This window comes from Rhamphochromis longiceps, linkage group LG8 (assembly GCF_057381845.1).
Source record: "Rhamphochromis longiceps isolate RC_006_pf linkage group LG8, R_longiceps_female_GT1.1, whole genome shotgun sequence".
Lineage (NCBI taxonomy): Eukaryota > Metazoa > Chordata > Actinopteri > Cichliformes > Cichlidae > Rhamphochromis > Rhamphochromis longiceps.
In genome coordinates, this window is record NC_140564.1 from 5,184,947 (window position 1) to 5,197,836 (window position 12,890).

Consider the following 12,890-nt stretch of genomic DNA (forward strand, 5'->3'; position numbering starts at 1 on the left):
CTCTTTTCTACTTTGGCTTCACTCTTCATCTTCTCCAGAGGCTCTGCCTGTATCTTTTCTTCCTTCCTTTGCCTTTTGCTCCTCATCTTCTCCAGAGGCTCCTGCTGTACTTTTTCTTTTCTCTTTTCTACTTTGGCTTCACTCTTCATCTTCTCCAGAGGCTCCTGCTGTACTTTTTCTTTTCTCTTTTCTACTTTGGCTTCACTCTTCATCTTCTCCAGAGGCTCTGCCTGTATCTTTTCTTCCTTCCTTTGCCTTTTGCTCCTCATCTTCTCCAGAGGCTCCTGCTGTACTTTTTCTTTTCTCTTTTCTACTTTGGCTTCACTCTTCATCTTCTCCAGAGGCTCCTGCTGTACTTTTTCTTTTCTCTTTTCTACTTTGGCTTCACTCTTCATCTTCTCCAGAGGCTCTGCCTGTATCTTTTCTTCCTTCCTTTGCCTTTTGCTCCTCATCTTCTCCAGAGGCTCCTGCTGTACTTTTTCTTTTCTCTTTCCTACTTTGGCTTCACTCTTCATCTTCTCCTGAGGCTCTGCCTGTATCTTTTCTTCCTTCCTTTGCCTTTTGCTCCTCATCTTCTCCAGAGGCTCCTGCTGTACTTTTTCTTTTCTCTTTCCTACTTTGGCTTCACTCTTCATCTTCTCCTGAGGCTCTGCCTTTATCTTTTCTTCCTTCCTTTGCCTTTTGCCGCTCATCTTCTCCAGAGGCTCTGCCTGTATCTTTTCTTCCTTCCTTTGCCTTTTGCCGCTCATCTTCTCCAGAGGCTCCTGCTGTACTTTTTCTTTTCTCTTCCCTTCTTTGTCTTCACTCTTCATCTTCTCCAGAGACTCTTCTTGTATCTCTTTCTCCTCCAGTTGTTCTTTATTTTAAGAAAATAATCATTTACTTACTGATTAACTTAACATTGTTCATATTGTGCAATATAATGTTAATATTTACCTGAGGTTATTATTGCTGCAGATGACATTCCACTTTGGTCTTTCTTGTTGTTATCTAAGACCATATGAGAAATAAATAAATACCACTTCACCTTAAAGTTCTTTGAACTTGTGTATTTTTACTACAGCTGCTGGTTTCCGGTTACCAGATCTTGGTATTGTGTCTTCAAAGAGAGTTGACTGATGAAAAGTGAGCCTCTTCAAGCATCTGGTTTGGTGAATCACCCTTTTTTCTGAACTCTTATTCACAGTCATTGCTTTGTCTTGGCTTACATAGGCCTGCTGCATCTGAAAAATGATGATCGACAAAGAAAAACAAGGTTACTTTAGCTCATCTAGATGTAATGTTCAGATTTGTTATGTAACAACTGGAATTTGGTGTTGTAATCGTAATGAGCTCATCGCCGTTTCCCTGTCCTGTACATATAAAACACAGAAATGCAAGAAGAAGAAAAAAATTATAAATCAGTTTCATGTTGGTATTTATGGTTTTAGAAACAAATCAAACTGCAAGGAATGAACTTTAGCCCCCTATTTGTGAGTAAAAGCATTTTGTAATAGTGCACCACTATAAGTGCCTGTGCTGATTTGTTAGCAAATAGTTTTTGGACCGTCCAAGTCCTCAGAACTCACTGCTGGTATTATACATACACCAGCACGATCATTAGATTTACTGCAGCTTTCTACTCCTCCTCATGACCTCACTAAAAATGGACTGCAGCTAACTCACCTCTTCCTCAAACACATCTTTTCTGAATTGTCTTTGAATTTATCTGGTGAAGGTTTCCCATCATGTTCCATCCTCTTCGAATAAGCTGAGTTCTTCTTCTTCTTCTGGCTCCTCCCTTTAGGGGTCACTATAGTGGATCATCTGCCTCCATCTTATTCTATCCATAGCCGCCTCCTCGTTCATACCAACCCTATCTATATCCTCCATCACTACATCCACAAACTTCTTCTAAGGGCTTGCTCTTTCCCTCCTGCCTGGCAGCTCCATATGGAACAATATATTCACTATGCCTCTTCTACATATGTCCAAATCATGTCAGCTTTGCCTCTCTAACTTTGTCTCCAAACCGCTCAACATGAGCTGTCTCTCTAATGCACTCATTTCTAATCTTCTCCATTCTGGTCACTCCCAAACAAATCCTAGCTTGAGCCCTGCCATCCCCTGCCTGGCCTTTTGCACTGCTTGTTGCTTCGGATGCTTGACTCCAGGTATTTAAAATCATGTACCTTCAATACCTTTACTCCTTGCATATTTCATATGAGCTGACCATCTGACGTCAAAGAATACAAAGACATATTTTGTTGAATGCATTGAAACTGAGAACAAATTTTACCTTTTCCGTGGCCACTTTGTGAATCATTTGTCCCAAATGTTCTGCTTCATCCTTTGAATCATCTTTAGATTCATCCTGTGTGGGTCTGCTATCATGTGTCCCATCCTCTTCAGATGCTGCCGCCATCTGTTTTCAGAGAAGACAACAATATGTTTGGTCATTTTTGATAGATAGATTGTGGAAGCACTTAAACTGAGGATGAATTTCACCTCTCTTTGTGGCATAGGACACCCAGTTTTGTTTTTCTTGGCTAACTTAGGAATCCTTTTACGTTCTTGTTCTTCCTCCTCTTCTGAATAGCCTTCAGATTCATCCTGTGTGGGTTTCCAGTCATCTGTCCCATCATCGTCAGATGAGCTAACAGACTGCTTTTAGAGCAGAAAAAAATATATTTTACTCATTTTTCATGGATGTTTGGAAACAAAACACTTACACCTTTAACTGCAGGAGAAGAAACTCTGCTGGATTTTTCCTGCCCACCTTAGGAACCCATTCCCTCGCTTCATCCTCCTCCTCCTCTTCTGGATTGTCTTCTTGTGTGAGTTTCCCCACATCTGTCCTATCATTTTTGTAAAAGATGACCATCTGATTTTAGAAAAGTAAAAGTAAAAAGGTAAAAGATTAGTAATCAGTGAAAACACTAAAAACAAGCACAAGAACATACATTACATACTTTTCTCTTGCGCAACTGGTATGTCACTTTTTGTAGATGCTCCACCCCCTTTTTCAAATCCTGTTTAGTTTCTCTTATTGTGGCTCCGGCACTACCGGCACCCTCACCCTGACCTGGGCTCACCATCTGTTTATGGTACAAATTAAATATGTTTTGTTCATGATGGAGTAAATGATTATATATGAAAGAAGTGCAACCAATCAAAACTCTTACCAAGGGAATCAGGGCACACATACCTTGTTACTGCTACACTGGAAGAGCGTTCTGTCTAAAAGCTCCTCTGTTCCTGATGACTGCTGCTCTTCCTTGTCAGATCCTTCACTGTCCTCGTCCTGCACAGATCCTCTGTCCTCTCTCCTTTTCCTTTTATTTGCTGCATATGTTGCAATTGCATTGGTGGTCAGTGCTCGGCTCTGGAGTGTGTCCTCTGCAGGGTCCTCAGCTGTACAAAGCAATATCACTAAATATTAGTAAATGTAAGTGTATAGATAAATATATGACTTCACTTTAGCTTATTTAAATAACCTTGATAAAATCTTTTGGCTGTGATGGCAGCATGGCACATAAATGTTGCCACTCTGTCGTAAGATTTACGTCCCAACTGTCGCTTGGCCTGAAAGAATAATGTTTTAAAAAGAAACCACATGAATAAAACCCATGACACTTCAACCTACTTCATTGTGTGTCAAAAAATAAAAATGAAAGGTTTTCTCACGGAAGTGCTACAGGAGGAACGTAGCATGTTGAAGGTGGGGGCAATCCCCAGATTCATCATCTCCCAGGCTGCCTTGAAAAATACCGGTAGTCTATGAAGAACATCTCCACTAGAACTGTGGAAAAAAGTCGGTGCCTCCGAACCGCCTTCAACATACTCTCTGATATGATTGTAACGCTGCAACCAGGTATACTCATTCTTGTACAGGGGGACAGCTGCTTGCCCATGGTATCTTTGAGTTTGGTGCTGTTTAACCTAATACATGAAAAGACATGTGTTAGGTTTTGTATTGTTTATTGTCATTTATGCTTAGAAATATTTACTTATGTATGCTTAGAGTTTTATAATTAGTTTTAGATTGGTAGAGGTTTGATCCTTAATAGTCTGCAAACTTTGTGTGCATTAGAGAGCACTCTGGGAGCATGGGAGAGGTCGTACCTTCTCTTATTGTTTTATGGTAGGATAAACGTGGCTATATATGTTTTAGGCTAAGTGCCTTTTGTTTAGATGAACTGTTGGACTTCCAGACCAGCAGGTTTAGGGAAGTCACACACACACACACACACAGTATTCTTTGTTCACATGTATACCTATGTAAGATGTTATATGTTAATGACCCTATGCATATTCATGTAACCACAATAAAAGGAGTGCTATGGGGAACCTGGCTGAGAGTCTGACGGGGGTCAAGTGGTGGAACGACACTTGACTCCAGGCAGGTCTCCCTCATGCATGAGTAACACGAAGAACTTTGCCTACTTGGTGTTCAATGCTTTTGCTGTGTAATTATATTGTCTTCAACGTTCCAGAGAATAGGTTCAAGCTACAAACCTATCAACATGTTTATTCAGCTGAATAAAAAAATGTCTATGTATACTTAGATTTATATAGTTTTAGTACATACACGGATGATGCGGGCACCCTGCTTAGCTTTTTCTGCCATGTCAACCTCCTCAGTAGTCATGTTGATGATCACTCCCTTTCGGTGGCCAGTTATGGCAATAATATATCCGCCCAACAGTCCAAAAAAATTTTTTACTATTGATCTGTTCTGGGGTTGCTTCTCGAGGTAATCTGTAAAAGCACAAAGAGAATACTGTATGTATCAATATGCTATGGTAACACATACACTGCATTTACATTTACATGTTCAGTCCCTTTGTGCCGATTATAGAGGGACTTTACAAGCACCATGTCTCAAGGACCAAAGGTCTTAAAATATAAAACATATGTAATAAAAAATGATCAGAGTGGTAAAAAGAGCTTTTCTCACTTTTCCTAATTATAAAGTAGTTTTATTCTTAATCTAAGAGAAATCACAATGTAAATCTGATCAATATATAGATAACAAATGCAAAAGTGTTTGAGTAGTACAAATGGCTGCTATAATGACTGAGTCCTCTGTGTGTGTGTGTGTGTGTGTGTGTGTGTGTGTGTGTGTGTGTGTGTGTGTGTGTGTGTGTGTGTGTGTGTGTGTGTGTACACATGATCCAACTTCAAGCTAGGCAGTTTTGTGTGTGTGTCTGAAGGACAACAGGAAAGTAAGAACTGTGCCACCACCTCGTCACACACATAATCCAGAATACATAAAACAAATGAAATGTGTAAGTTAACCAGTGTAATGAATCAGAGAATAGAATAACAGTGATTCTAATAACAGGCCTCAGAGTGTCTGACCTTGGTGTGTGTGATGTATGATGTGACACAGTGGAGCAACTAATCTCAAAGAATATCTGATAAACAAAATGTATGTTTTCATAAAAAAAAAGGTTGCATAAAAAGTAAAGAAATAAATGGCAATTAACTGAATTCTAAAAAGCATTTGAATTGAAAATTGGATTATGTTACAATGAATGTTCATGTGAAAATGTCCTAAAGACAAATCTAACTGAAGTATAATCACATAAACTGAATGAAACAAAGGGCATTACATCCAGATGTGATAGAATGTAAATTCCTTATGTTAAGAATAACAATGAAAATGTAATGAAGTGTTTTACAAGTTTAAACATTTTTTACTTTTTGTTAAATCTTGTCAGATAGATAGACATTGATAGATGAGGTGTGGGAAGATGTGACGTCCGGCAGGAGAGGGGGGAGGAAGGGTGAGAAGGTGAAAAAGTGAGGTAAAGAAAAGATTTTTGTCTTCTGCAAGATGAGCAGCCCAAAAGATTGGATCGAAGGGGTTCACAGTTGAAAACCTGTCCAACCTGTGAATTCATTCCTTTTCTTCTGCTCATTGTTGCTGTGTTAGGCAGTTAATTTAGAAGGATTTTGATTTACATCATACTTCCAGTGGATGCCCAGCTGCTTGCTCATCCTTCCTCCAACCTCTCCTCACCAAAGAAAAGAACAAACTCAACATTACCTCAGAGCAGCTTAGTTGTATAAGTAGAGTTTAAGTAATCTGATTATTTTGGGGGGATTTTTTTTTCTCTTATGCCTTTAATAAAATTTCCTGCCATTAATGTCTAAATTGTGGACACGTTTTATGAAACAATAAAGGTAAAAGTCTTAGTATTATTCTTTATAAGTGCAAATAGCTCTTACACTTTGCTCTAGCCATAATAATGAAAATAATCTTTCCAATCATTCCAGAAATAACAAGATCAAAATGTGCAGGGCTCCATCTTAATGCAGAGCTGCACATATTTCACTGCGATGGTGATGTGTTTTAGCTCTGGCTTCATGTGCATTACATTGACCAAGCTGCACATTATTCTTCAATTTAAACTGGGCATCAGAGAAACGTAGTCATCAGACAGAAAAGACATGAAATCCATTTCAATGTGTGGTTCACATTGACTGTGTCAGCTCCCAAACAGACAAAAAACAAACTAAAAACCAGCAATAAACAACTAAAACATAAAAAAAAAAAATCACAAAGAAAGAGCAATACAGTATCCATACCTGAACCAAAGAGTAAAACAGTGAAATGTGGATTATTAAATATTAGGTCTCTCTCCTCCAAGTCTCAGTTAGTACATGACTTAATAATTGATCAACAAATTGATTTACTCTGCCTTATATAAAAACCTTGTTGCAGCAAGATGATTAGGTTAGTTTAAATGAATTAACACTCCGGAGTTATTCTAGCTACCAGAAATCTCGAAGCGCAGGCCAAGGGGGTGGTGTGGCAGCAATTTTTCACATCAGCCTATTAATTAACCAAAGACCAAGACAGACTTTTAATTCATTTGAAAGCCTGATGCTTAGCCTTGTCGACCCCAGCTGTAAAATTCAGAAACCAGTCTTACTTGTTATCATATATCGCCCACCTGAGCCTTACACACAGTTTCTCTCTGATTTCTCAGACTTTTTATCTGATTTAGTGCTGAGCTCCGATAAAATAATTAGTGTGGGTGATTTTAACATCGATGTAGATGCTAAAAATGACAGCCTCAACATGGCATTTAATCTGTTATTAGACTCAATTGGCTTCTCTCAAAATGTAAAAGAACCCACCCACCACTTTAATCACACTGGCATAGAAACTGAACATTTAACAGTGTTTCCTCTCCTGTCTGATCATTTCCTGATAACATTTACATTTACAATAATTGATTACACAGCAGAGGAGAGTAGACTTTATCACAGTAGATGTCTTTCTCAAAGCACTGTAACTATGTTTAAGAATATAATCAACTCTTAGTACCATTGAATGTTAGACTCTATTTCTCCAATTGATCTTTCTGAGTTAACTTCAATAATTACTTACTTACTTCAAACCATCAACGTGTCTTTTAGACCCCATTCCTACAAAACTGCTCAAAGAAGTCCTGCCATTAATTAATTCTTCAATCTTAAATATGATAGGACAATCTCCAAGCTTCCTTTCATATCAAAAATCCTTGAAAGAGTAGTTGTCAAAACGCTAGGAGATCATCTGCAGAGCAATGGTTTATTTGAAGAGTTTCAGTCAGGTTTCAGAGTTCATCACAGCACAGAAAAAGCTTTAGTGAAGGCTACAAATGATCTTTTTATGGCCTCTGACAGTGGACTCATCTCTGTGCTTGTCCTGCTAGACCTTAGTGCAGCGCTTGATACTGTTGACCATAATATCCTATTAGAGCGATTAGAACATGCTGTAGGTATTACAGGTACTGCACGGCAGTGGTTTGTATCATATCTGTCTAATAGACTCCAATTTGTACATGTAAATGGAGAGTCCTCTTCACACACTGAGGTCAATTATGGAGTTCCACAGGGTTCGGTGCTAGGACCAATTCTGTTTGAATTATATCTGCTTCCCTAGGCAGTATCATTAGAAGACATAGCTATGTCTATGCTATGCTATGCAGATGACACCCAGCTCTATCTATCCATGGAGCCAGATAACACACACCAATTAGTTAAACTGCAGGAATGTCTTAAAGACATAAAGACCTGGATGGCCGCTAACTTTCTGCTTCTTAATTCAGATAAAACTGAGGTTATTGTACTTGACCCTGAAAATCTTAGAAATATGGCATCTAACCAGATTCTTACTCTGGATGGCATTACCTTGGCCACCAATAACACTGTGAGGAACCTTGAAGTAATTTTTGACCAGGATATGTCCTTCAACACACATATTAAACAAATATGTAAGACTGCTTTCTTCCATTTGCGCAACATCTCTAAAATTAGAAATATCCTGTCGGCAGAGTGACGCTGAAAATCTAGTTCACTTCTAGGCTGGTCTACTGTAATTCATTATTATCAGGATGTCCAAAAAAACTGCCTGAAAAGCCTTCAATTAATCCAAAATGCTGCAGCAAGAGTCCTGACAGGGACTAGAGAGAGAGAGCATATTTCTCCTGTTTTGGCTTCCCTTCATCGACTCCCTGTTAAATCCAGAATTGAATTCAAAATCCTGCTCCTCACATACAAGGTCTTAAATAATCAGGCCCCATCTTATCTTAATGACCTTGTAGTACCATATCACCCTTTTAGAGCACTTCACTCTCACACTGCAGGCCTACTTGTTGCTCCTAGAGTATTTAAATATAGAATGGAAGGCAGAGCCTTTAGTTTTCAGGCCCCTCTTCTATGGAACCAGCTTCCAGTTTGGATTCGGGAGACAGACACTATCTCTACTTTCAAGATTAGGCTTAAAACTTTCCTTTTTGCTAAAGCATATAGTTAGGGCTGGACCAGGTGACCCTGAATACTCCCTTCTCTGCATTGAATCATATCTGTTATTAATCTCTGTCTCTCTTCCACATCATGTCTTTATCCTGTTTTCCTTCTCTCTCTCACCGGTCGAAGCAGATGGCCCCGCCCCTCCCTCAGCCTGGTTCTGCCAGAGGTTTCTTCCTGTTAAAAGGGAGTGTTTCCTTCCCACTGTTGCCAAAGTGCTTGCTCATAGGGGTTCATATGATTGTTGGGTTTTTCAATCATATGACCACCTAATCAAGGCAACTTTTGTTGTTATTTGGTGCTATATAAATAAAATTGAATTGAATCACGGTGATGTAAAGAACTGTAGGGGCTATGTCTTAACCCAGACCACAAACAATTTTACTTAAGAGGGATTATACAATCTATTTACAGATTTAAGCGTTGCAGTGATCCATACCCAGTGCGGCAGCAATCTTCTGGGGAGCCTCTTCAATGAACAAAGCATGTTTTTCTGCTTGGACAAGTCTGTCTGAAAACAAATGTAAGCACAATCCCTTAGACAGTTTACCTACTTTAAAGACATAATGTTAATAAAAGAGGTAGAGATATGTATTATAGACATACTAGACTTAGATCTCTGCACATTCAGCTGGTGCACGACTACTTCACGGCCAACATCTCTGTTACGTGCCCTCAGTTCGACCAAAAGGGTGTTGAACCTTTTTTTTCCAAGTCTGACTTGTGGTGGTGACATGTTTAATATATATTTCGTGAAAGCAACAGCATCCATGAGATAAGCTTTCTGAGTTGTTGGTTTAAACCCTTTTGCTTGCAGGTGTGCTAGAAAACTCCAAAGTCAAAAATACAAATTAGTTCATGTGTTAAACTGTATATGCACACATGTATATAGAAACTAATAATCATTCAAATTAAGCACTTACTCACGGACTTTTCCATGGTTCCTCAGAAACAGAAGGTCAACATTTGGAATTTCTGGGTCTGCCATGAATTCCAGAAAATGGATGACATGAGTGGCTCGCTGCCTTGCATTTTGACATAGTTTTCTGCTAGGGTCCACACCTTCTGCATGGGCCCTAAATTCCTCCACAAGTCTTACTGATGAGGCAAGAACAGACATCATATCAAAGTAAAGTTATATTGCACTCATTTTTAGGCCTCAGGTCTTTTACATCAGGGGGATTTTATTGACAAAAGACAAATCTTTTTTCAAGCTTCTCAATGCATAAAGAAAACCTCAATGAAGAGCAATTCTTAGAAGAACTCACTCTTCACAAATGAACTGAGTAAGGATTGCTATCCGAGGATGGTCAGTCATACTATGTAAGATTATCTCCAGTTAATACATTTTACAGTAGTAAGTTTGATAAGATATATTATTTACCATAGTGAGGGGCTTTGCTGGGTGAAAACCGTTTACATCTGCTATATTTAACCTGAAATAAAAAGGATCATTAAGCAGATTTGTTTATCAAAAGTAAATGAAAGAATGTTTTACAATGAGGTGTACAATCATACGAGGTAAACAATACTCACATTTGCACGCTTGGTTGAAGAGTGTATCTGCTTGAGCTCATGATTCCTTTCAATTTCACACTCTAGCAACTGCTTCACCACCTGTAGCTCAGTGAACAGTATCTGACAGTGTTTGCAACCAGGAGCAGGTGTCCTCAGGAGAGGCCTTCCCCTCCATTGCTGTACTGCATAGTAAGGTGCACTGCTTGGGATTAACACATCAGGAGATACCACTGTTGAATGACAAGTAACCTTGCTGCTGGAGATAGAAGGAGGCTGCATAATTGGGATGGTGTGGTCACTGAGAGTGTCACTGGCAGAGAGAGGAGGCTGTAGGTTTGGTCTGGTAGAGTCACTGGGAGCCTCGCTGTCAGAGGGAGGAGCAGGCCGATGGTTCAGTGTATCATGGTCACTGGGAGCCTCGCTGTCAGAGTCAACGGAATCGTCTCGAGCAGGCTGGTGGATCAGTGTATCATGGTCACTGTGAGCCTCGCTGTCAGAGGGAGGAGCAGGCCGGTGGATCAGTGCAGCATGGTCACTGTGAGCCTCGCTGTCAGAGGGAGGAGCAGGCCGGTGGATCAGTGCAGCATGGTCACTGTGAGCCTCGCTGTCAGAGGGAGGAGCAGGCTGGTGGATCAGTGCAGCATGGTCACTGTGAGCCTCGCTGTCAGAGGGAGGAGCAGGCTGGTGGATCAGTGTATCATGGTCACTGGGAGCCTCGCTGGAAGAGGCTATAGCAGAAGCAACCTTTGACCCTTCCTCCAGTGCCCTAAAGATGCCCTCCTCAATTACAGCATCATCCACTTCATCCATGTGTGAGACCATTTGCGGTGTGGGATTTGATGCCCTCAGAAGTGCCAGTTCTTTAGCAACGTGTCTGTCCTTGGCCTTTTGCATGTAAAGTTTAATCATAGGTTTCTGAAAAAGTTGGTATTAGATGTGATTAGGATTAAATTTAAACAGTTTTCTGTGTAACCATATATCAAAACTGTCAGTATTTTACTTATTTGGGCATCCTTCATGTTTTTATCTATGCACACAACATGCTTTCTAGAGCTCGAGGAACATTATATAAATACAGCATACGGACAAAGAAAGAACCACCGTATTCTTCTATGGAAACTGGAAGACTTTCATTTCACCAGAGTAACAAATATGTAAAATGCAAGGTGCTAAATGTAAGTCCCTTTAACATAAACATCTGATTCCAGAGATCAAGGCTGCCTCACCAACACACAAAAACCACATAGAGACACCACAAGTCAACTAGAAAGTGCATTTTCTGAAGAAACTGCAGTGTGAATGCTTGAATCTGAATGTATGCACTGAAATGAATTAGTTACTGAATTTAAGTTAAAAATCTTGAATGAGATAAAAAAAACCCCCAATTTAACCTAAAAACAAAAGTGCTGAACTGCTAAAAGCTGAAGGTTACACAGAAGAAGAAGTTGGAAAAAAGCTGAAAATGTTTTAATTGTAAATTAGAAAAACCTAAGAAATGAGAAAAGAACATTTAGAGTCAGAAAACATCTGAAAGAATATTAAAAGGTCATATTCTTTGAATCACTGAATGACTAAAATGTGATCCCTCCACTTGGACCCACACAGTTTAAAAAGTTTACATCTCTGAGCTTTGAAAGACAAGATGTTGGAAAAAGAACAACGATGGCGACGTTTTGAGGGTAAAATGATGGCTTTAACACTGTGGACACAGCAGCAGTTGAAAGAGAAGTGTTTAAGATGAATTTTGGCAGAGTGGCAGAGAGAGCTCGTTAAGCAGGCAGGTGTGAGCCTGGTTGCTATAGTGACCGCACCCAATGGCTCCATACACACGTACACAGACATGCACCTCACTTTTGCTGCTTAAAATGAACAGAAAAGTCAGGCCGAAACAAATCGCTCCCAAATGAAAAGTAAAAGTCGTATTGACAAAATTCTTTCACTGTGAGCGACAGCAATGTCTAGTCTACCTAATTCTCAGTTTTCATGCCTGTGGAGCTTATTATATGGACGTGGTGACAGTGGAAAGACACCATGCTCTTCTGATTTTCAAACGAACCTTCTGAGCCATTTTAACATTAGAGTCTATGGAAGAGTTGGAGGGAGGAGGCTGTGCATTGGTGACATTTATGAAAGAACCATAACACCTAGTACAATAGTAAACACATTGGATGAAAGAGGACAGCCATGGCTACGTTTTGAGGGTAAAATCATACCTGTAGAGCAAACGCTGCGGACACAGCAGCAGTTTTAAAAAAGATTTTAAGATTAATTTTTTTGCTCCTCTCACTCTAGCAGTTGAGCTGCCTCACTCTAGCCCCAACATTCCGTCCCATACACACCCATTATAAACTCTGAAACGGGTGAAAAAACATCATGAAACTTAAACTGGAACTGAAGAAAAAGTATAATAGATATTGAAAAGATAAATACAAGTTGAATAGTTGAATGTCTTGTCTTCGTTTTAAAGTTTGAATGGTGGCTCTATGTGAACGTATGTTGAAGTAGTAAGAGTTTAAAAATGAGTAAGTTGAATGAGAATTTGAAGGGTCTCCCCATTGAAATACATGGGAAATTTTTGTTGAATA

The 12,890-nt window shown here is 39.5% G+C and overlaps 1 protein-coding gene and 2 long non-coding RNA genes across 3 annotated transcripts; 1 reads left to right on the forward strand and 2 right to left on the reverse strand.

Annotated features, from left to right (window-relative positions):
- Window positions 1-602: 602 nt before the first annotated feature.
- On the reverse strand, window positions 603-1,121 carry LOC146662964 (uncharacterized). Its single transcript, XR_014912972.1, has 3 exons — window positions 1,082-1,121; window positions 937-990; window positions 603-856 (listed from the first exon to the last, which is right to left on the reverse strand). It is a non-coding gene; the product is annotated as an uncharacterized LOC146662964 (long non-coding RNA).
- Window positions 1,122-2,523: 1,402 nt separating this feature from the next.
- On the reverse strand, window positions 2,524-3,215 carry LOC146662965 (uncharacterized). Its single transcript, XR_014912974.1, has 3 exons — window positions 2,952-3,215; window positions 2,759-2,863; window positions 2,524-2,646 (listed from the first exon to the last, which is right to left on the reverse strand). It is a non-coding gene; the product is annotated as an uncharacterized LOC146662965 (long non-coding RNA).
- Window positions 3,216-3,691: 476 nt separating this feature from the next.
- Window positions 3,692-7,318, forward strand: LOC146662966 (uncharacterized). Its single transcript, XM_085417345.1, is given in 3 exon segments — window positions 3,692-3,700; window positions 6,588-6,692; window positions 6,695-7,318. Coding segments are annotated over 3 exon segments (738 nt in total).
- Window positions 7,319-12,890: the final 5,572 nt, after the last annotated feature.